Below are 24,307 nucleotides of genomic sequence, written 5' to 3'. Positions count from 1 at the left end.
GGAAATTTTTCAGAAATGTGGAATAGCTGAACTAGTTGATGTGCTAGTGATGCTGACTGGAATTCCTGCTCAGAGGGCAGATGTGGGGTGGGGCGGGTGAGGAGGCTAGTGGCAGGGGGGTCCTGCTGAAGCTGACTGGCCCTCCCCGTCTCGCAGACCGGCCCTGACTGGCCCTCCCAGTCTCGCAGACCGGCCCTGACTGGCCCTCCCTGTCTCGCAGACTGGCCCTGACTGGCCCTCCCCGTCTCGCAGACTGGCCCTGACTGGCCCTCCCCGTCTCGCAGACCGGCCCTGACTGGCCCTCCCAGTCTCGCAGACTGGCCCTGACTGGCCCTCCCCGTCTCGCAGACTGGCCCTGACTGGCCCTCCCCGTCTCGCAGACTGGCCCTGACTGGCCCTCCCCGTCTCTCTTCCCCAGAAACCTGGTCACCTCCCTCTCCGTCTCCATGGATGGCACCCTCCTGCTCTCTGGCTCCCACGATGAGACCATTCGGCTGTGGGACATCCAGAGCAAGCAGACCATCCGCATCAGCAGCCTGAAAGGTGAGTGGGAGGGGGGTGTCGTGCTCGCGAGCCGTGCCTGGGCCAGAGCCGCCCTCTTCAGAGTCCGGGTCCGAGTCTGGGTTCCTCCAGGCCGCCACTGGCTCTCTTGGTTATACTGCATTCTCTTGGCAACTTGTTTTGTTTAATTCATGAAGTGGAAAATGCTGAGCCCATCTGTCACTTGTGCTTTTGAAATAACATTTAAAAAAGTATATATAGGGGAGAACTGCCTGTTTCATCTGCTGAGATGTTTTTCTGCTGAGTTTCCCTGTCAAATCTAACACTGGAAGCTGTCTCGGGTCCTACTGATACTTCGCCTGCTACAATGAGGGGCCTCTATGCCATGCATCAGCTGCATATTTTATTACTACAAAGCAGAAAACTCCACCTTTAGAAGTTCATTCTCTGTATCCTGAAATGTGGTCAGGAAAAACTTCTTAAATCTCCTAATGGAGAAATGTTTCGGACTTTTTCATTCTGGGCAAAAATGTCTGTAGGTTAGTGTGGAATTCTCTGCAAACCCAGTGGAGCAGTGATCACAAATGTTGCATAAATGTAACCTAGCTACATGGGTGTCAGGATGGACCACGTCGAGTTCTGTCACCTTACAACCCTGACTTAGAAACTGAGATATTCACCAAACAGATTCGTGTGGCATGTTGATGCGGATGGTGCTGAGCTTGAGCTTTCAGATGCTCTGGAAAGCAGGTAGCATGGTACAGGAAGACCCTCTGCTCTGTTCACGTCTGCATCCATGTGGGATGCAGATGGTGCTGGGGCATGGTGTGTGGTTCTCTCCTTCAGAGCCGTAGAATAACTGCAGATGGAGGACAGAGATGCACTTTGGGAGTTTGACGAGGTGGGGAGTGTCCAGGTCGGCCATAATGGGCGGGAGGAGAGTGAAGTCAGACTTGTTAGGCTGGCTAGCCGTCCGGGGGGGGGGGGGGGGGGGGGGGGGGCGGCGTTTGGAAAAGAAGCATGAGAGAAGAAAGAGGGCTCTTTGATGATGGCCATTATTCATGGGAAAGATTAATTTCTCATCTTAATTGTCATTTAACAATTGAAGTGAATGATTAATATGTGTGAAAGGACAGCCCAGGGTGGATGTGTGCTCTTTAAGACTGCATTGTTTAAATTAAATCCATTACATTTAATTACTGTTACATTAAATGACAGGGAATTATTGATTTCATGTATTAACTTGAAGTATTTCAAAACTTGAAGTTATCTGATGATATCTAGCCAGTTCACTATGTTCCTGCTTTGATCAGGTCATCTTTTTAGCTCAGATATGTCGTTCGTATTAGCCTCTCTAACTTTTAGAAATGACAGTAATGCCCCCACCAACAAACTTATATCTGCCTTGCCAGCTAAACTCCACTGATCCAGGATCTGCCTACATTCACTTCTGTTTTTGTTAGGTTGTGGTCGATGTTGCCAGGTCTTCTGCTCAGAGCCTTAATTACATCTTTCACCCCCATGGAGTTACTGTCCCTATAGCCTATGATCACCTCTGCTCCTCACCCTTGGCTTTCAGTTCCTTGCTCTTTGTTCCTTTGTTGGCTTTCATTTCTTTTAATTTGTTTTCTTATTAACCCTCTGGGGTCTAAGGTCCTCTGAGATGCCGTGACTTGCTTTGACTTTTCTGTGAATTTCAGCAGCACCGGACATAATGTTTCACTGTGACCTATGTTTTTGTTTTTAGCACAAACGATTACAAAAATATAGCAGTTCTTTGCCATGGTTTTATTTTTCTTTTAGGTTTTTACAAAATGATCCAGTTTACAAATCTGATTTTCGCTGGGATAATTCCAATAATCACAAATTAGCAAAGTAAATTAAAGTCTTTCTTTATGCAACTGTATTAAAGTTATTCAGTAATTCTTTTCAGTGTAATACAGAGATGTTGCTTAATTGTGTCACTGTTTCTGTTCAGTTGTGTCTACCTGGGTAAGTGGCTGTTGTGAATATGAATGATATTAACCTGGGAAACTCCCCATACCCAAATCAGCCTGTCAATGGGCCTGTCTAGTGCTGAATGTCAGTGTGAGATGAGACAAAAACGTGTATAATTTGTACTTTCTTTGTTGAAGGCAGTAGGTGTGGCAGGATGAGGAATTCTTTTAGCTTTATTAAGAAGAGCTTGTTTTGTGCCTGTCTTTAAAACGATCCTCATTGCTGTCACAATCTTCGGAGGATGAGTTAATTTCATCATCGCTGTCGGACAGTAATTGAACTTGCTGCAGAGCGTCTTCGGCAGAAAAATGAGAGCATGCCGTTGTGAAAATAGCGAATACAACCTGCCTGATTTCATGTGCCATTTAATGTCATCCTTGGTCGTTTCCACGCGTGGGCTTATCTCCGCCATGAATGAACGTACCGTTGCTCACGCTTGGGGGCGTGTCCACAGTGCTCTATGTGGGGGTGAGTACACATGTTAAAAAGACGACACAGTAACATTTGTAATGATATTTTTTCAAGTCTGTCTGACATACACAAAAAGTGTTATTTAGGTTTGTCACGCTTCAGAAAATCTGCCTTGAGAGGACAAACCAATAAGGGGTCTGTTGTGATTTGCATGTATTTTATAAAAATGTTGATTTGTGTTATTTGTGAAAACACGTTTTAAAGTAGGCAGATGCAGCTTTCTGATTGTGTATTTTTTGACTATATGTAACGAGTACTGACAGAGATAACGACATTTGTTTCACACATTTCAAAACATTTTACCGTGCCAGCGCCTTAACCGACTCCAGAGTTGACTTTTGATGGAACGGTGGCTTGATCTGGCGTCAGTGACACTCCTCTTCATGTTCTCTCTGTCATGTGTTTCAACACGAAATCCAGGGGTTTTATGCTTCTGCCGCTGGACTATTGGGTGTCTTGTATTGGGTATTGTGTGGAATCTTGATTTGTGAACGGCCGAGCGCGATGCCCCTGACAAGCAACTCTTGGGGTTCAGATGCTTCAGATGCTGAGCATGGCATTCTGGGAAGATGGCAGTCTTTGCCACTCTCTGCTGGGAGCGGCAGGAGGCCTCGGATGCTTCAGTTGCTTTCACTGCTGCTTGGTCTTCAGATACAGGCCTTCAGGTTGAGTATGATCTGTCTGTGTAGCTGCTTTGGCCAGTTCACTTGCTGTCAAGAGTGTTACTCTTGCATGAAGAGTGATACCTGGAGTGCTCCTCTTGCTGCATCTTCTGCACCTTCCTCTTCTGGGGAGTGCTTGTTTTGCTGGTCCTAACCCCCTGCTTCTGGCACTCGGAAGCGGTGTTTGCCTCCCTAGACCAGCTTTGGCTTGCTGGGTTTCCCCTTCAATCGTAACCTCCTCTCATCAGTTTCCTCTCGTAATTTGACACAGTATCTTTGATCTTCTGGTGGAAGCACCCTTCAGCGAAGTGCAGTGAGCCCTGTTTATTCATGTTAACCTTTTCAGCCCTGTTTGCTAGATGAATTCTGTTTACATACATTTAAAAGTAGCACAGAGTCAAGGCCTGCTGTGTTTCTCTGTAGGCGCTCCAGCTGTCTTCTGACAGAATCACGCACATTCTTTCCTTGTAAGTTTAGGGCGCTCCCCTGTGACTCGTTTGAAGTTCTTGCTTTCGGTGAATTGCAGATCGAGGATGTATCCAGCTGACATTTTTTGAACCCCCAGCTCCACCTAGTAACTATCCTGATAGAAAGTTGGCTTGATATTAGATTTCTGGTGTATTAAGAGGTCTTGCTGAAGTTTGCCTGAAAAGATGAAGGCAGCCTGCTGTCCTCACTGTAACCGTACCAAGGAACAGAAGGCAGGAACTAGGTTCAGTCATCCCAACAGTCCATTGAAAACACAGCAAAACACTTTAGTCATTTATGCTTGTATGATCTTCATTTTTTCCATGGCTGTTTTGTAAAATATCTAAAAGGATTAACAGTGATGTGATAGTTAGCATCCAGCAGTATGCGAGCAAAGTATAGACGAATGGAGTGAGAAATACTCTTGGAATATATTCCAGTTCACATTGACTCTACTGAGGCTTTTACGGTTTCCTTGTTTCACGAAGTGCAAACATTGCCTGTGGCAGCGTGCCCTTTCAGCTAAGTGGAGATAGTTTATTAAAAACTGAGTTAAAAAATTTCAATTAACTGCAAACACAAATATTGATTATCAGCACAGGATGTTTTATTGTTTATTTTGCCATAAAGGGCCAAAGCCCTGCATCACCAGCTGTGTGTTACCCTGACTGGGGAAGCATGGAGCCTCTGCTTCCATTGTCTTATTTATTTGGGGGGGGGTGATTGTGAATGGCTTCGCCGTATGAGGATGAGACATACACTTTGTGGTCCGTCATACAGTTGTGTTCAAAATTATTCAAGCCCCAATGCTGTAAAGGGTTTTAGGGAATTTGTAATTGTGTTCAGAATGAAATCTTACAAGGTCTTTTTAAAGAACCAAATGCAACTAAAATGACATCAATTGTTTTTGTAAAACAGTATTAAATGTCTTTTTGTGATTTCTTCATTGACACAATTATTCAATTCCTTAAAGGCTACCACTCTTAAGAACAGAGGTTCATTCAAGTGTTTTCGATCAGATATTGGAAACACCTGTGGATGTCAACGAGCAGCAATCAAGCATAATAAGCACCAATTAGGCAGATTTAAAATTACTGTGATACTCAGCTCCTTCTAGACATTTACTGGTGTGTTTACAAACATGGTGAAGTGAAGAGAATGGTCCAGGAAGACAAGAGAAGAGGTGATTTCTCTTCACAGGAAGGGCAATGGCTATAAGAAGATTGCAAAGATGTTAAACATTCCAAGAGACACCATAGGAAGCATCATTCGCAAATTCAAGGCAAAGGGCACTGTTGAAACGCTACCTGGTCGTGGCAGAAAGAAGATGCTGACTTCGACTGCTGTGCGCTACCTGAAGCGCAAAGTGGAGAAAAGTCCCCGTGTGACTGCTGAGGAACTGAAAAAAGATTTGTCAGATGCGGGTACTGAAGTTTCAGCTCAGACAATAAGGCGCACCCTGCGTAATGAAGGCCTCCATGCCAGAACTCCTAGGCGCACCCCTTTGCTGTCTCCAAAGAATAAGAAGAGTCGACTGCAGTATGCCAAAAGTCATGTGGACAAACCACAAAAGTTTTGGGATAGTGTTCTGTGGACTGATGAAACAAAATTAGAACTGTTTGGGCCCGTGGATCAACGCTATGTTTGGAGGAGGAAGAACAAGGCCTATGAAGAAAAGAACACCTTGCCTCCTGTGAAGCATGGCGGGGGGTCAATCATGCTTTGGGGCTGTTTTGCTTCTGCAGGTACAGGGAAGCTTCAGCGTGTGCAAGGTACCATGAATTCCCTTCAGTACCAGGAGATATTGGAAGAAAATGTGATGCAGTCCGTCACAAACCTGAGGCTTGGGAGACGTTGGACCTTTCAACAGGACAATGATCCCAAGCATACCTCCAAGTCCACTAGAGCATGGTTGCAGAATAAAGGCTGGAACATTTTGGAGTGGCCATCGCAGTCACCAGACTTAAATCCGATTGAGAACCTCTGGTGGGACTTAAAGAAAGCAGTTGCAGTACGCAAGCCTAAGAATGTGACTGAACTGGAGGCTTTTGCCCATGAAGAATGGGCTAAGATACCCGTAGATCGCTGCAAGACACTTGTGTCAAGATATGCTTCACGTTTAAAAGCTGTTATAACTGGAAAAGGATGTTGTACTAAGTACTAAGAATGAATGTCACTTGGGGGTTGAATAAAACTGATAATGATGTGAGCACAGAAAAGACATTTGTGGTTATTTCATTATAAATGTTATGTTATATTTGTCTGACTTACAAGTGCCTCTGATTTAATTGTAAACAAGATGACTGAAATGATCAAAATCAATGTCAAACTGGCCAAAACACTCAATTTCAGTGGGGGTTGAATAATTTTGAACACAACTGTAGGACTCCTACGCTAGAACAGTCCAGAAATCGTCATTGAGAACGTCAGCTGGCTGTGATGATGTGCGGCTCTAACAGCTTTTACGCTTCTCCATGTGGTCCTTGGCTGCGTGGGTTTAACCATTTCCCTTTCTTTGTTCGAGTTTCTTTCGGTATATTTCGCTGGTGGGAGGGGGGGTACACCTCCCAGTCGTAGTGCTGCTCTCTGCGGGGTGGGGGGGGGGGGGTTCTGATCTGGAGAGTGCTGGTGCTTAAACTGTAAGCAAATGAGGTAAATGGTGAAGGGGCCACCAGGAGATTTAACAGTGTTTTTGGGGTGCAGGGTGTTTGACTGTCCCCCCACGCCTTAACTGTCCTCCCATGCTCTGACGGAACTCCTGTCAAGCTGACCAGTGCCTCGCCTGGCCCTGCTCTAAAATTATTACTGGGATATTGTCCATCTGAAACATGAATGAGTCTTGTAAGGGAAGGTAAGTGATGTGGTATAAATGTAGTGTAGAAGCTGAGCACCAGTGAAATGCCTATTTGTGCTTACTGGTACCCAAAGGAAACGCATTACGTCATGCATACAGGATGTTATAGTGACATGCAAAACTGATGCACGTCTACTGAATAATAAACAACACTGTGTGAACGTGTGACTGCAGGCATGATGAGCTTGGGGGCGCCTGCTTTATGCCCCCCCCCCACATAGAGCACATTCTCCTCAGTCACCACTGAGATGGACAGCCTCTGCCCTCCCCGGCTTTGTGAAGAGAACACGGAGAGCAGGTACTTCTGCACAAAGCTGCTTTCAAGCTTCATTATTACACTCATTTCTTTGTTCCCGTTTATTTTTGCGTGTGCCTCTCTGGGCCCCCTAGCGCGTCCCGCCGGGTTTACACACCCAATTCCTGCTCGGGGGGGGGGGGGGGGGGTCCTCCCCGTCATGGGCGGCAACCTCACCCTGACCACCTCCCAGAGGCTCAGAGCGGGTTGCACCTATACCGAGGAAATGATTTGGCTATCAGGAAGCTATCCTCTAGTGGGGTGCCCCCTCCCCCGCTCTGCATAATGAAATCCTGCAGAGCAAAGTCTCACCACAAAGCTGTTAAGTCATTTATCAAAGGTGGCGAGAGCAGCCCAGCAGTAAAGTGTGAAGAATAAGCTAATGAATTGGTTTTTAGGCTCTTGTGATCATGGCAGCTTGCACTGCTGTACTGCCTATGCATTCTGGTGGTGGGGGGGCTTGGAGGAACCGCGTTTTTGGGCTAGGAGTGAGGCCTGAGTCTCAGTCACTTTCCAGTGACTCTATGCTATTTATTGCTCTCACTGTCACTGATGAAGTGTGACAGCAAGGCTGACAGTGAGGACTGCAGTGAGAGTGAGAGTGACACAGATAGTGGCAGTAGATTGATAGTGGCAGTGAGGGTCGCGGTGACACAGTGACAGAGAGAGTAGCAGTGACAGTGGCACTGACAATGTCAGTGAGAGTAGCAGTGACAGTGGCACTGACAATGTCAGTGAGAGTAGCAATGACAGTGGCAATGAGAGTAACAGTGAGATTGGTAGTGATAGTAGCTGTGAGGATGATGGTGAGAGTGGCTGTGAAATTGACAGTGATACTTAAAGTAGCAGTGAGAAGGGCAGTGACACTGGTAGTGAGATTGACAATGACACCGAGAGTGGAAGTGTGATTGACAATTACACCAACACTGGCAGTGAGATTGACAGTAACACAGAGTGGCAGCAATGGGTGGTGAGGGTGGCATGGGCTCCCGAGGCCAGGGAGCTGAGTGTCCCCACATGGTGAAGTGCGAGTCTTCAAAGACTGGCCTTAAGATCCCATGGTCACTCACTGGATTGGAACTTAAAGGCTCCCTTTGCTCCCTTTGCATGCAGGCCGAGCTGCCTCCCCCTGAAGGAGGCTGAGGGCGTGCCGTGGGTCAGCTAAAGCTGCCGCACTGCCGCTAGTCTATCTTATCGTCGGAGGTGCCGATTTAGTGACTCCTGTTTGCTGTCTGTCAGTGTGAGCAGCAAGTGGAATTCCTTATGGGTGTGACCTTACATGGCTAATAAGCCTCACTATGATTATGGTTTAGTAACGAAGTCCATAAAGGGCATTAGTTAAAACAAGACCTCGAGAACCAGTTGTTTATATAGTGTCCATCACATATCTTTAGTGAACATTATGCTAGATTTCCGACATGACATGACATACTCCCTAGTGGTGATAAAAATGATGGTTTTTATGGTTTAAAGGTAAATGGGCTGCTTATCTGTTTGCTTGTCCTGGTTGCTGCATGATCCAGACCCTAAATCTCATGTCTCGCCCCTGCAATGATGCAAACTCTGCCATAATGATGTGACCCTGGGATTCCCTTCATCTGCACTCTGCATAGCCGTTATGTGCTGGCACTCTGTGGGTGGGGAATCCGATCCAATCCAATAACAGATATCCGCTTTGCAGTTTCTCTTCAGTTTCTTATCTGAAGAAAGCATCCTGAGGAGGCCTGTCCGGGTAATGGCCCATTCACGGCCTTAGGGGAGTAATCAGCTACAGTGCATCCTGGGCTGTTGGGCTGTCTGGCTGTCTGTCTGGCTGGCTGGCTGGCTGGCTGGCTGGCTGGCGGGCTGGCTGGCTGGCGGGCGGGCGGGGGGGAGGTAGGCTTCTACCCACAGCATTAACAATGGAGCCGGTTGGATGGAGAGCAGGTTGGATGGAAAGCGGGTTGTATGGCAGGTTAGATGGCGTGTTTGCTGGTGAGCAGGTTGACTAGCAGGTTAGACGGAGAGCAGGTTGGGTAGCAGGTTAGTTAGAGAGCAGTGGACAGGATTAGTAGCCTTGGGTTATGGTGTGGACTAGTACAAAATGGTGAGAGTGGATTTGCTTACACCTATAAATGCTCTGTGGGTGCCGGATAAATGGTCTAACACTGCTCTCAGACCCCATGTTTCACTCCCAGCTGTATGTGCGTGTGTGTGCCTGTCTGTGCGTGTGTGTGCGTGTCTTTCCGTTTGTATGCCTATATATTCGTATGTGTTGGTGTGTGTGTGTAAAAGGGCTGTTCATCTGTTTGCATGTCCTGCTTGCAGCCAACTCTAAATCTCAGGTCTCTCCCCTGCTACAATAATGTGACCCCAAGATTCCCTTGCATGAGTGTATGTGTGTGTGAGTGTCTGTCTCTGTATGCATGTCTGTGTGTGTCTCATTGTGTCACTGTCTCTCACAGGAGAGCAAGGTGGCATATTTGCAAACTGCAGATAGCAAATAAAGCCTCACTTAAGTTCATTTCACTTTTTGACATGGAGATACTTTAATCCTGAAGTGTTTCCTGTTTCGAAGGGCTGTCGTTGAAAGTTTTTCATATTTCATGTTCACTCGAAATTTTGACGATGCTTTAAAGGATCCTCAGAAGTGTCATGGGAATAGAAGAGATGTCAGTAACCGTCTAACTTAATAATAATGTTAATTATGAATAAAAATCCATTCTTTATGTGAAGATGTGGCTGGATGGTGTTGGTAGAATGAACGGCTGTAGTGTAGTCATGAGCGGATGCACGGGCGAATGCCTGTCCTTGCTAATTCCACATGCCTGGCTGATTGCTTTTATGTTCGGCACCAAGCAAATGAGCATGTCCATGTTAAATTCTTCCTGACTATATAATCCTATTTAGTGGTTTTCAAACGTTTATGATCGTTAAAGTGTAGCACCTTGACAAATGTGGCTCTTAATGTTCTCAGTTAGTTGCAGTTTTTATATTCAAATCCTTAACTATAAATTATGTTAAAATGTTGTCACTCTTTTACTTTTAATAGGAACTTAGGCCTGGTTCACTGCCACTGCGTTCTGAACATTTAGTTGCATATGGGAATTTTAATTCCCCACAAACAAAGCTTCGAGTTGAGATGTTATTTGCAGAAATATTCACCATTCGTGGAACGGGGTGAATTTTGTTCCATCCATCCACCCTCTAGGGTCACAGGAAGGCCAGTAGCCTATCCGAGGCGGCAGAGGGTACATTCTGGCATGCAAACTGCATGCAAACCCCTGACCCTGAAGGTGTGAGGCAGCACTGCTGTCCCTGAGCCACTGTGCTGCCTGCCAAAGACACTTAATAAGCTAATTTGAAGGGACCGAATGACCTACATTCCGGCTTTATAAACAGTTTCTGCATTGTCATCTGTTTTATTTAGATAACTGCACGGGCGTCCCCAGCAGCCCATGTCATTAAGATGTGACCTGATTCTCACCATGGTTTTCTGACAGCTGCAAAGCTGTCTCTCAGATAGTAATGCATGTGGTTCCAGATGGTGAGAGGAGCAAAAGGCCCCAGAACTGAGCCCTGAGGGACGCCGCTCGGAATCAGCATTAAGGCTCTGCTAATTACCGACTGATCATGCACAGGGGAGCAGTTATTAAAGCTTTCTTGCTGTTGGATTGGGATGGATGGGTGTTTTAGAAGGGAACATCATAGATGGGTTACACAGAATGTTCTAGAAGTCCACATCCAAGGCAAATTGACAAAACAACACAACTAGTGGTATTTTATGAGAGTGAACAACCTCTAAGGAGTTTTTTGGCATGCAAGCTTTACGGATGCAGTGCGTTCCATCTTTTTTTAAAAAAAAAAAAGCGTAGTAGAGTCTTGTTTATAATGCAGAGCTGTTTTCGGAGGCATCTAGCACACTCTGCGAAGGGGCTCTTTTCCTCCCAAGGCAGAACTTCCCGAAGCTTCTTCAAACAACTTCGTACAGTAAGAGAGACCAGATAGCAGGGCTGCAGAAATACGAAGACAGCGAGTTTAAGAATCACGGAACTTGAGTTCATTTGAAGGGAAATGATTGGGGAACACGGGAGACACCTTGCAAGCTATTTAAATGTGTAATGTCAGCGTAATGGAAATGGAAATTCACAGCTGTAGAGAGTGATTCTCAAAATGTGAAGTAATATGGGAATATGCACTATAAGGCTCTTAAAATGTGATGTCAAAAATCAGTCTGATCTGCGGCATAGGCTATGTGCTGGGTATTTAGTAGAAGAAACTTGAAAATAGAAGAGGTACGGAGGTGGGAAAGTGGTATTGGTTTAATGGCTAGTGTATTGGTGTTCCAAAAAAAAAAGTCATTAATTGTGGTTGGCCATTAGAAAACCCATCAGGAGGTCATTCATTAAGAGTCTTTCATGTATTAAGTTTTTTTTCATGCAGTTTGGGTTGAATCACCATCAAAGGATACAATCTCAGTGCAATCTAGTGAGAAATGGGCAGGCAGATTGGCACTGTGTGTGTGACGCCATCTGATTCCTGGCTGCTGCTCCCGTTCATCAGATAGCACCTCAATTCAGCCTCTGCCGCGTTTCCCAGACGGCAGGAAATGAACCTCTCTGTCTTGAGGAGAAAGGCTGGACTGTAGCTGGAGCTGCCCTTAGTCAGTGCTTCAGTGGACTGAGAGACTCACGCTTTCCTGCACCGATGAGTCAGACGGGCAGGCAGGGGCTCCGTGACACCTGCTTAGAGGTAACAAGATCAACAGCAAACTGTCCATCTTGGTCACTTAGCTGCCCAGTGAAAGTGGCCTAGTGGGCTTCTGGTGGAATAATATTGTTTCGTAAATAATTATAAGACAAGCGGGTACAGCGGATGGATGGATGGATGATGGGTGATGGATGAATGATGGCTGATGGATGGATGGATAATTATTCACCTTTAGCAATAGCTTAGAAAATGGTCATGCAAAAAGTTTCAAAAGAATGTTGTTGGCTGTCTTTGTGTATAATACTAAATGTCCTAATCTCTGAGATAATCAGAAAGAATGAGCTGTCTTCACAGGGGGGGGTAATCTCCTGTCGGCGGGGGCCAGGTGTCACCGTGCACTTTAGCGCTCCGTGACGTGTATGTCTTGTCACTTATTAAAGCTTCTGGATTATACCTTCTCATTCTGCATTTTAAACCAATTTTAGTACTTTCATATTCAAGACAATAAGGTTAAATGAGCTATACTAACATCAGACGCATCGTGCAGCTCACTTACAAGCTTATCATGGCTCTCACTTCCTATTTCATCCTTTTTCTGATGGCTAGATGATTCTGAAGTCCGTATATGTACTGCATGTTTATACAAATGCAAGCAGGAGGTCCGCTGATAATTGAGTCATGCCACGGGCTTCACAGAACACAGCCGAACTGAGGCCTCGTTCTCTGAACCTCTGGTGAGCCAGAGATTGGATTAGGAGCATGTTGGCTTAATGCATGGCAGCAGCCGTCCCAGCAGAGCCTTTCTGGTTACAGTGGCAATTATAAGTAGCCTCACGACCCGTCTCTCGCAGCTCCTGCGTTACGTGTGCTCGCGGTGTTTACTTCAGAGTCACAGCTCGAGTGTAGCTAATTGATGTTGGCTCCTGGATAATTAAAACGCAGTTGCCAAGCATCCTGGAGTCTGGGAGTGCAGCCCCACAGCGGGGCAACTCAGAGACGGCTCAGGTCCCTAAAAGCCATCAAAGAAAAGGAATAATTTTGTAAATACAGTCCATAAACTTCAAAATGCAGAGCAGCTTTGAGTGCTGCCAGTCTGTAATATGCAGGGAAGATTTCACAGCGTGTCTATCTGCAGATATCCAAATCAGTGCCATAGTCGGAACACGGCAAGAAGCAAACTCTTTCCCTAGGAATCTTATCTCTGGTTGTCTGAATGTGCCATTTCACCTGAGGATGTGCTTACCCGATTACACACGCTTTATCTTCCAAAATGACTGTTTCTCATCGTATAATGACTGGAAATGCAAAGGCGGCGTATCGCAGCCCTGGAGGAGTGGGTTTGTACACCTCTGTTTGACCGTTGACTCTGGAGAAGATGAATAATTCCGTCCTGATTTGCCAGCTCTCATCTTTGGGCTGTTGAGTGGCTGCTGACGTGATTCCCAGCTGTGTTGATTCTTCAGCCCTGGGCCCCGCTGTTAGTTGTATACTGTGACTGGTTGACCATGCGATAGCTGGAGACCATACCAGGTTCTGCTTTTGTGATGTATCCGTCTGGGTCTGCTGTCCATCTTGGCAGTAGCTATTGACTGCTTGATCATCGCTTTTGTGTCCTTGCGGTGCTCTTGGAATTGATATCCAGAATTTGTGAGCACAAAATATGTTCAAAGAAGTATCTTTGTTTGCTTTGTAGAAGGCTGTCAATGTTAATAATAATAAAACTGGCCAGAGCGTGATTTGCTGGAGTGTAAGCATTGTGTGTGTCTCATGCAGATGTATACGAAACGCTTTATGATCACATGACTGCAGCCTGTGTGTTTTCTTTCTGTATGTACCAGCTAACCAAGATTAAAAAAATGCCCTGTCTTCATTAATGGGAACAAACTGCTGTGTGCCGTCAAGCTGCCTCAGGCAGTCACAGTTCATTCCAGGAGCAGTAAGAACTCTAACCTCTCACCCATTAGCTGAAAAACGACCCGACTCCGGCTTCACGGGTCGTTCTTTCCCTCCAGCCTTGCACACATTTATCACAATGCATTTTGTCCAATTAATGCGATGAGAACTGATGATCTCAACTGTATCACACTATCTTGGGTCTAGAGACAATTCTGTCCTTTTAGTGTTGAACAACACTTCCTGCTGCATTTAGTATGTTTTTTTTTTTTGTCAGCAGTCTGAAGTTCATAGTTTATTCTTATTGCAAATAATATCCAAGACCACATCACCACTGTTATTGGCACTGTTCTTATGTATTATAGATAGTGGTGGGTCTATCTCACTCTTGTACCCCTGACTCACTCTGTGATGGCACCCGAACTTTAAGAATGTGGTCTGATGTTTTTCTTCACAAGTTTCATCTCAACAAAAATTACAAAAAAACATGATTTCATTAAATTACAAATTTAAAAAAATGATGTTTCATTTTTTATTTCTCTTTAGCTTCATAGTCTGCTAGGGAAAAAAATACTCAGTTTACCTGTCTTTCACTTTCCCGTTTTTGTTTTCTTGAGATGCATCTTTAATTTTGTGTTTACAAATAAATGCACTTAAAGAATATATTGTGTGTAACAGCATGTGTCAGTGAGATTTTGGTTCCTCCAGATTCCTGCAGATTTTGAGCACAACCACGGTGTCTGTCTTTTCCCAGGGGTTCCTCTGTCTGGCTGTTTAGCAGATGGTCTTATGGTTCCAGAAATGAATAAGGAACCCGACAATTTTTAATAACCAAGTCAGGGTTCAGTTCTGGTCCCAGAGACCCAGAGGTTTGGATTTCCCTGCTCAGACTCATGTTAGTCGACTAGTTAACAGGATTAGTAGATGTATTTCAGCAGGGGAATCTGGTGAGGAAGTGTGCTTTGTGGCCTGGTTCTCCAGATACTCTATAATTTCTCCTTGAAAATGAATAAAGTCCTGTCTTTCTTTTCTACCTGTCTCAAGTCACTGTAAAGTACTTATAGAGTGCACCTCTGATTAGATGGGGACACTGCTTCATGGCTTGTGATTGCTCGGTTGCCTTTTCTCTATGGCCTTTGCTGTTGGTCTTTGAATACACAGTCTGATCTACAACCAGCCCTTGTTCCTCACCCTCCCCCTGCTTACCTGATCTTTTCTATCAGCGTGTGCGATTTACGAACGCATGGAGGGGGCCATTAGTGTAATTCCACGGGCTGAAACCAGCTCTTAGGGATCAATATCTGTAATTGAGTGGGAGATAATTAGCCAGCCCCGATTACCCGCAACAAGGGATAAATACACTCCAGGCTGGGACAGCGCTCACACCATGTTATTAAACCGGGGGGGGGGGGGGGGGGGTACTCAGGTCAGCTGTGCTTTTTTTTTTCAAGGCACCACTCCAGTCTCTCCTCTTCAGCTCCTGCTTACTCTCTCTCCTTCCATTTCTGCTCGCGCTCTCTTTTTGCTCCTGCTCAGTCTCTCTCCTTCCACTTCTGCTCTCGCGCTCTTTTTGCTCCTGCTCATTCTTTTTGCTCCTGCTCACTCTCTTTCCTTCCACTTCTGCTCGCGCTCTTTTTGCTCCTGCTCATTCTTTTTGCTCCTGCTCACTCTCTCTCTTTCCACTTCTGCTCTCGCACTCTTTTTGCTCCTGCTCATTCTTTTTGTTCCTGCTCAGTCTCTCTCCTTCCACTTCTGCTCGTGCTCTCTTTTTGCTCCTGCTCATTCTTTTTGCTCCTGCTCAGTCTCTCTCCTTCCACTTCTGCTCGCGCTCTTTTTGCTCCTGCTCATTCGTTTTGTTCCTGCTTACTCTTTCTCCTTTCACTTCTGCTCGCACTCTTTTTTTGCTCTTGCTTGCTCTCTTTCCAATTCTGCTCACTTGTTCTCTCCTTCCAACTCCTGCTCGCTCTTGTTCCTGCTTGCATTCTCTCATCTTCCACTCCTGCTTGCTGTCTTTCCAGTTTCTGCTCTCGCTTTCCTTCTGCTTGCTTTTTTTATTTTGCTCCTGCTTGCTCTTGCATTTCTCTCCTGCACGCTTTCTCACTAATTTTGCTCCTGCTCTCTCTCTCTCCTTCCGCTCCTGCTCTCTCTCCTTCCGCTCCTGCTCTCTCTCTCTCTCTCTCTCTCTCTCTCTCTCTCCTTTTGCTCCTGCTCGGCTAAGAGGAAAGCGATAAATTTACTTGTAGAAATACTATTGCAGCATGAACATGCTGATAGTCATCTGCATGGTGGTGGAGGTGTAGACTGTAACAAGGTATTTGATTGTTTTGAACATGTGTTTTCAATGCTGTCCTCTGAGTTTTCAGTTTAATTTCCCCTAATTGATAATAGGGGTGTTATTTAACTGACTAAATTAATTCCTGGAGATTGATATTACTGGTGACATCGCAGTCAGTCACTATTTCTAATGGCGGGAGGATTATTGGCAGTAATTAAAAACACACACAAAAAAAGCTCATTTAGTTTAATCTGTCTGAGACCTCCTATCTTAGTCATAGCAGAATAAATTAAACGCTGTCACTGTCATTAATGGTGAATATTAGGGCCTGCGGTTATGTGTGTTACATTCCCGGGTTGTTAACGTCATCAGCTCTATTTTAAATGTGACGAACCTGCCTTAGTTTTTATTGCATATGACCTGTCATGGCCGTCAGCCGGTAGCTGTATTGAGTTTTGGTGCAAATTTGTCAACAGTAAGAGCAGGCTGGCTAAAGTGAATGGGTCCAATGAGGATGTCCCCGCAGCCTTTGACAGAATGCCTGTGCTTCACCTATTGTGTCCCTTCCTCTGATGGCTTATCTGCTTGTGTGGGACATTACACACGTGAGATGCATTGCTTCCCTTGAGAACTGGCCTGGCAGAATAATTCTTAAACCAACACAATTTCAAAATCAGATTTTAATGGGCAATATATCGCAGAGCATTTAGCAATATAGACAGTGGCCTTCTGGGTTTAATGCAAGATGTCATTATTTTTACATCATGGAGCCACATCCGGAAGGCCTGCACATTTTATTCTTCTTAAAATGGACCTGTGATCTTTACATGCATCTCCCCAGTGCAGAGTTATAGCTTTCCACTTTGTTTTAGTGAAGTCTGCTCACCTGCTGAAATTAAGATTTTGAAGCTGTTCTCAGATGCAGATTGCCTTATACCCAGCAGTTCTTTCCGCATTTGTGCAGATGGTCAGAGCGGGTTTGAGGTCTGGAGGAGGTGGCCATGCCAGATTTCGCACATCCCCTCTCCCCCCCCCACCCACCCCACATGCAGTGCGGCGTGTTTTCAGGAATGTAGATGGAGTTTAAGCAGGCTGTTGCTTATCATCACGACCCTACAGCTCTCCGCTCTACACTTCCTTCCTCCAATTCTCTCGCTCTGTTTCACATCGTTCGTTGTCATTGGTGCTTGATCACATTTCCACGGTGCGAGCTGAGGTGCTTCTGGGAAGAGTGTGAAGCTCTCCGCGACACAGCCTATGCTACCTTCGGAATACCATATTTTTAATGCAAAATATTTAATCAAATTTAGTCCTTACATTTCCTTTTCTAAAAGACAGTGTTCCTATCTACAGCTGTTTTGCAGTATGTTTTGATTCAAGGAACTGATTCCTTTAACTTTTAAATATACATAGGCTCCGAGTTCCATCAGCTCACTCAGATAAATAGAATTTTGCGTTCCACTGCAATGTCAAATATAAAAAATCCCATTGCACGTTGCAATAGCTAACTGTAGTAGAATTTCCTTAGCCCCAAAATCATTCTCACTCTGAAAGCAGGACAGCTTCAACAGATGCAATAAGGTCAAATTTGTGTGGCTGTGATGCTGTAGCCTTGCATTGTTCAGTAATACGCTTTATCATTCAGCCGTGGAATGATTAAGAGAAGTGTTTTCCTTCTTACACTAACATGCGGTGCATTGGATTAAGAGCATGGCTATACTTTCTGAATCCCTAACCCTCTGAAATACAAAAAGCTTGGAAAACCACTGGTAGTCATTAACCAATTCCTGATCTATTGTATTTTGTTTTGCTGGTCATGGTTTTCAGCATAAAGTGACTTTAAAACTCAAATACGCATGGAATAATAAATAAATAAATAGATATGATTTATTTCTGCCAAGATTTATTTATTAATTTATGTTGAATATTTATACATAACATTTGAGTCATGTTTCGTCCTCCATATTTGCACATGCATAACAATGCCACTCGTTTGCATAAGCTTCGACTTTCAGGCTCAAGGAGATACATTAATATATGGTTTGAATAGTTCAGTAGCTAAAATCTGATTGGCTTTAGAAAGAAGAAATGGCTCGGTGCGGGAGCTGGCTCTCGTTTTTGGGGCTTGCACTTAAAGCATGAAGTGAAGTTTGGTATTAGAATGTTTTCGAGAGAACTTGTAAAGTTAATTACGTATCATCAAAACATGTTTAATGTAAGAGACACAAAAAACTGCTATAGTCAGGAGAATGTGAGTTTGGTCATCGCCAGTGTGGGGAAATGGCTGCATTTTCTTGGCTAGTGGTGATGGAGGCTGAACCCCCTGATGAACACCAGCCTTCCTCTCAATAGGCCTCCAGCCAGTACTATGAAAAGTGATCTTTGGGGGGGGGGGCAAACTTGCACCATTTAACAAAAAAAAAAACAATTCTTATCATTCTTTCGAGCAACAATGGGCAACAGAAATCTCCAAGTAACATATGGTGGTGTGTGCAGTGGGGGGGGGGGGGTTCAGCTCAGTCAGGAATGCTAATGCCAATGAGGACGTTGGCTTCTGTACATGCTGGGCTCTGTCTGAGTAAACTTGTAGCGGGGAATCGATAAGGAGAGTAATATATATGTATTTTACGTGCATCTTCAGATTATCCTGCTGAAAAATTGAGCGATGATGGAGACTGGGAGCTTTATCTGGGGCCCCTGCGCTCCCATGCTGCTGTGCTCGCTGTCTCTCTCTGGGGGTATAATTTACTTGGGTATTTGACCCTGCATACAGCTGGCGTAGAGGAAAAATAACATGCTTTGCTGAGCAGGGGAGACAAACATGAATAAATCATGCCAGATCTTCAAAAGCTTTCGGAAGGAATCAATCTTTTAAAGAAAAAAATCTTAAAAAATGCACACACCTGTCACTGGGGGACACCGAGGCCTTCTGGCTTGATTTAAGCATTGAGCTTTTTTGATATAAAGTCCAGTTATGAGAGCTGGCCGCCCTCTGCTCTGTGTATGATTGAACCACGCGCTGCTCCTCATCTCACTGCTGCAGGACATGCGCCAGACCGCATCTGTGGCCCCATGCACTACTGCAGGGCATGCGCTGGACTGCATCTGTGGCCATATATGCTACTCCAGGGTATTGCCAGACCACACATGTGACCCCATGCGTTACTGCAGGCAGGGACGGATTATGGGTTGTGTGGGCCCCTGGGCAAAACGTTCATGAGGGCCCCCCCCACCACCACCACCACCAGCACCACAACCACCACAATTCAAGGGCCCTTGGCAGCCAAATGCCCTCCCTATAGGGTTAGGGGCCCTTGTAGGCAGAGGATCAAAGAATGTAGGCCCTCTAAAATAGACAAACGAAAATACATTGTTGATAAGCGTTGCAAATTGTTTTGGGCAGTCCCTGACTGCAGGGTATTACCGGACCGCATCTGTGGCCTCTTGCGCTGCTGCAGTGGCTAAATCCCTGTGATGGGACCCCAGCATCCCTGGGTCCACTTCCTTGTCTTGCTCTCTTCCACTGCTTCTCCCCCATTTCAACTGCAGGTCATGGGGGCCCCACATGTCTTGTGTCCTGAAATACATTGACTTTTTGTCTGGGGGGATCTGCTCTCTACGGGGGGCAAAAAAGGACAAACTGAGCAGAGATGTATGTTTTGAAGATATGCCATATAAAGCTGTAGAATTACTGTTATGATGCTTGCTGACAAAGCAGTTTTAATTTAGATGCGCTCTGCCAAAACAGCATTTTTGGAGAGACTGAGCTACCAACTTTAATGAAGATGGTGATGATCTGTAATAATAATATAATAATATCTAATCCTACCACAGAAGGTCACTGCATGTAATATGAACATTAGTCAAATGTAGTATTTGACTCTGGTGAAGGGTTCAAGGGGCAGAAATGAAATAACTCACCCTCCACGATACCTCTCCCTTTCTGATCTAATTGTGTAAATGGTCCCCCACCCTTTCTGATCTAACTGTATAAAAGGTCTCCGCCCCCTTTCCCCCAAACCCCATGAGTACTGATTGGTCTGTGGGACCTCCCTACTGCCAGCCTTGATCTTCGCACGCTGCAGCGCTCTGATGCGATGCTGCTAAACGTGCTCCCAATCAGGCTTGTGATGGACCTGCTGACTGGGGCCCCGAGTTGGGCTGCTTATCTTTGTGGTTTTTCGGTTAAAGGAGTTTGACCCTCCAGCCATAACACAAGCCTCCTTTGGCTTCGTTGTTCTCTGCCTCGCTGGATCATGGTGAATAATTGGCGCTCTCACATGGGGGTTAACAGCCACTGCCTTGTTCCTGCTTTCCAGCGACCCTGTGGGATTTAACAGCAAAGATCGGCGTGATCTGAATCTGAGATTCCTCCAAGGAATGTCTTTGATTAGATGCACGTAGTCATGCAGTGGCGATGTACCACAGGGTGTCTGTCAAAACCCCGTCAACTGACTGCTTTCTGCTCCCGTCCCAGTGAATCTTATCTAATGTAAACTTAAAACCTGTCAGTGTTTCTCGTTTTTCCACAGCGCGTATCTGAAAATTGCACCATCGGCAAATGAAGGATATATGAACTGCCCCCCCGCGCTGCCCTCACCTCTCCCCATGTGAAGCAGCACCCCCCTCTAATGCATGGCAGGGGAGGACAGTGGCTAAATGATTTGTGAAGATGTCCTTTTCTAAAGGAGGGTGCCCAATGTACCCGAACCCATCGGTGGAAATCACTCTGCTGGCCCCCTGCCGGTGCTCAGATCGCAGCATTAATCTCTCTCATTACCTGATGCTGTGTGTGAATCATGGCGCCTCCCTGGATGTGGCAGGATACAGTATCTCTTATAACGAAAAACTGGGCAAAAATTTATTTCATCATGGCGGCAGCGATACGCTGCCGTACACAGCAGCTCTTCTGCATTTTAGATGTGTTAGCTGAGTGCTAACACTGCCATACACAGCAGCTCTTTCACATTTTTCACGTGGTGGGCCGTATATGTGTTGTTACTATGCAAACGTTGTTGCTACTCATACTTGCACTCTGGAGGATTGAAAGTTCTGTCCACCAGAGGGCAGTGCAAGAGAACCGTCTTGGTTGGTTCCATAGTGTTTGGTTTTTTTGTTTGTATGAGGTTGTGGCATGAAATATTTGACACTCATTGCCTCTGTAGCTGATTCTGTAGTTGTGCTGCAGCATTCTCTGTATTGTTGAATAGATACAGACGAATGTTTTGTTACATTTTCAGTTGCCGTAGACATTTTTGGTACAAATGGATAAATGCTAGCTGGTGTTCATGTTAGTAATGCTATCAGATCTCTATACCATACATATACAGACCCTTTCCAAAAAATTAGAATATCATGGAAAAGTTGATTTATTTCCATAATTCCATTCAAAGCGTTAAACTTTCATAGATTATAGATTCAGGGTCCACAACTTAAACGATTTCAAGTACTTAGTTGTTTATTTGTACATAATTTGGGCTTCCAGCTCATAAAATCCACGAAAAGAGGAATTAAAAAAATTAGAATACTGTGAAGACATCAGCCCAAATTTTACAGGGCATGAATGTTTTAAAGTCATCTACTAAACTCAAAGCACCTGCACAGCATTATGTGAGAGTTCTCCTCTGTTTATGATATTTATTTATTTTTGTAGATAAATCGCTTCACTTTGGTTCAATTGTCTCAGTTAGGTTCAATATGGGGAAGACTGCAGACTTGACAACTGGCCAGAAGATCATTGATACCCTCCATAGGATGGGTAAGCCACAAAAGTTCATAGCTAAGGAGGCTGGGTGTTCACAGAGTGCTGTGTCCAAGCATATCAATGGAAAGTCTAGTGGAATGGGAAAATCGGGTCAAACCACTTTTGAGCCTGAGCCAACGTCGGACGTGTCTCAACTGGGCCAAGGAGAAGGACTGGTCTGTTGGCCAGTGGTCCAAGAGTCTCTCTTCCGATGAAAGTAAAGTGTGCCTTTCATTCGGGAATCAAGGTCCAAGGGTTTGGAGGAAGAAAGGTGAGGAACAGAACCCAAGCTGCCTGAGGTCCAGTTTGAAATATTCACAGTCAGTCATGATTTGGGGTGCAATGTGCGGTGCAGGTGTTGGTAAACTCTGCTTTCTTAAATCCAAGGTCACCGCAACAGTCTACCAGAATGCCTTAGAGGACTTCATGATTCCTTCTGTTGAGGATCTGTATGGAGATGCAGATTTCATCTTCCAGCAGGCCCTGCCCCCTGCTCATACCGCCAGAAGCACCAAAACCTGGTTTGATGGCCATGCCATCACAGTGCTTGACTGGCCAGCCAACTCGCCGGACCTAAACCCCATTGAGAATCTATGGGGTATTATCAAGAGGAAAATAAGGTCCACCGGACCCAAAAACAAAGAAGAGCTGACAGCAAGTATCAAGGAAATCTGGGCTTCCATAACTTCCAGGCAATGCCACAGGCTGATTGCCTCAGTGCGACGGCACATTGAGGCAGTGATTAAGGCAAAGGGATTCCCCTAAAAGTGTTTAAGATTGACACATCATTTTGAAAGTACCATAGTTTGACTGATTTGATGTGATCCTAATTTCTTTCTTTCTTTCTTTCTTTTTTTTCTGCAAAAACTGCAAAGTAATTGGTGATGTTTTCACAGTATTCAAATTTTTTGAATTCCTGTTTTAGTGGGTTTTATGAGCTGGAAGCCCAAATTATGTAAACATAAACAACTAAGTACTTGAAATCGTTTAAGTTGTGGATCCTGAATCTATAATCTATGAAAGTTTAACGTTTTGAATGGAATTAAGGAAATAAATCAACTTTTCCATGATATTCAAATTTTTTGGAAAGGGTCTGTATATGTATGGTATAGAGATCTGATAGCATTACTAACATGAACAACAGCTAGCATTTATCATCCAAGCAAGGCCAAGGCAATGGAGCGCAGATCAGCAAAGTTCCCCTGGGCAGTAGTGCTTTAGAAAAAGGGTTAGAGCTAGGTTTAGGGTTAGGGCTAGGTTTAGGGTTAGGGTTACTATTATTTACATACGGATGAATTAAAAAAAATCTTTGGAATAATAAAACAGCTCAAATAAATATATTTTTCTATAAATCTTTGGAATGGAAAAATGTAAGTTTCTATTGCTTTATTTACAATTGTCACATTTTGTCCTCCATATATAAACACTTCGGTCACCTTTTGTCTTAGGACTTACTGCTCCCGGGATGTTTAGTGGTACTGCATATCATGTACACATAGCATTAATTCCACGCGTTGGTGCACAAATGACATGTGGAATGAATGCAGAATGTGTGTGGCGGCCATGATGCGTACACAGATGGGTTGCGAGCCTTGAGTATAAACTGGCCCTTAGTTGAACGCTAATGCTGCCACACAGTGGGTGCAAGTCTAGTGACTTCTGCCTCCTGTGATGGCGTGTATATCCTCTCTACACTGAACATGCCTCAGGGTCTGCTGAAGGAGCTCAGTAACCTTAACCCTGACCCTCCTCTAGGACCCGTCACCAACGCCTTCATCATCCCGGCCCCAGCCAACATGTTCCTGCCGGACAGCCGCCCCGGTGTGGCCCTGCCGCGATTCAGCCGACACCTCAACCCCTCCGAGCAGGCCGAGGGTTCCGAGAGTGGTGGCATGTGCCTGCGTCTACAGCCCGGTTCACAGGTCAGGGCCGCCCTGGGTGCCTGCCCTGCCGCACGGGGGAGGGGTGTGCTGATTTTAAAGCTAAATAATCATGCTCACTAATGTAAAGTACAGCAGGCCACTGGATTTCTTACAGTTTCAGACTGAATGATGTAATTAACTGGGAATTACTGGGAAGAGCCCGTTTTCAACAAACCGAAGCTGCATTAGATTTTAGTGGTGATTTTTAATGCCAGAACTCACACATACTGTCAGCAGGGACCTTGCATGTGGCTGTCCATTTTATTTGCCTATTTTATTTGCCCATTTCACAAGCTGAAATATGTCCCCCGCATCATTGCAGCCTGGCTGTCTGGAGTCTACCTGCAGATCCTCTGGAGTCAGAATCAATTACAGGGCTTTAAATTAAATGTTGATTTGCAGTGTTTTAATAGTCCGCCACCTGCTCCTTGCTCCCACCTCTCCCGCCTGCTCTCTCCTCTCCAGTTCCCCTCACCGCTGATCTTCTCCTCGCCAGCAGGGGCCGCTCATCTACAAAAATAAATAAATATCATAAA

The 24,307-nt window shown here is 45.2% G+C and overlaps 1 protein-coding gene across 1 annotated transcript in view; it reads left to right on the top strand.

Annotated features, from left to right (window-relative positions):
* Positions 1-24,307, top strand: part of wdr18 (WD repeat domain 18) — a 61,073-nt gene that overhangs the window by 30,922 nt on the left and 5,844 nt on the right. The window contains exons 7-8 of the mRNA XM_048975801.1: positions 419-543; positions 23,605-23,771. Of these exons, the coding sequence (XP_048831758.1) occupies positions 419-543; positions 23,605-23,771 (292 nt within the window). The remainder of the gene's footprint in view (positions 1-418; positions 544-23,604; positions 23,772-24,307) is intronic.

The sequence above is a fragment of the Brienomyrus brachyistius genome, chromosome 15, assembly GCF_023856365.1.
Source record: "Brienomyrus brachyistius isolate T26 chromosome 15, BBRACH_0.4, whole genome shotgun sequence".
NCBI classification, from domain to species: domain Eukaryota; kingdom Metazoa; phylum Chordata; class Actinopteri; order Osteoglossiformes; family Mormyridae; genus Brienomyrus; species Brienomyrus brachyistius.
The sequence above is the reverse complement of the archived record's forward strand: the minus strand, read 5'-3'. Positions and strand labels throughout refer to the sequence as shown.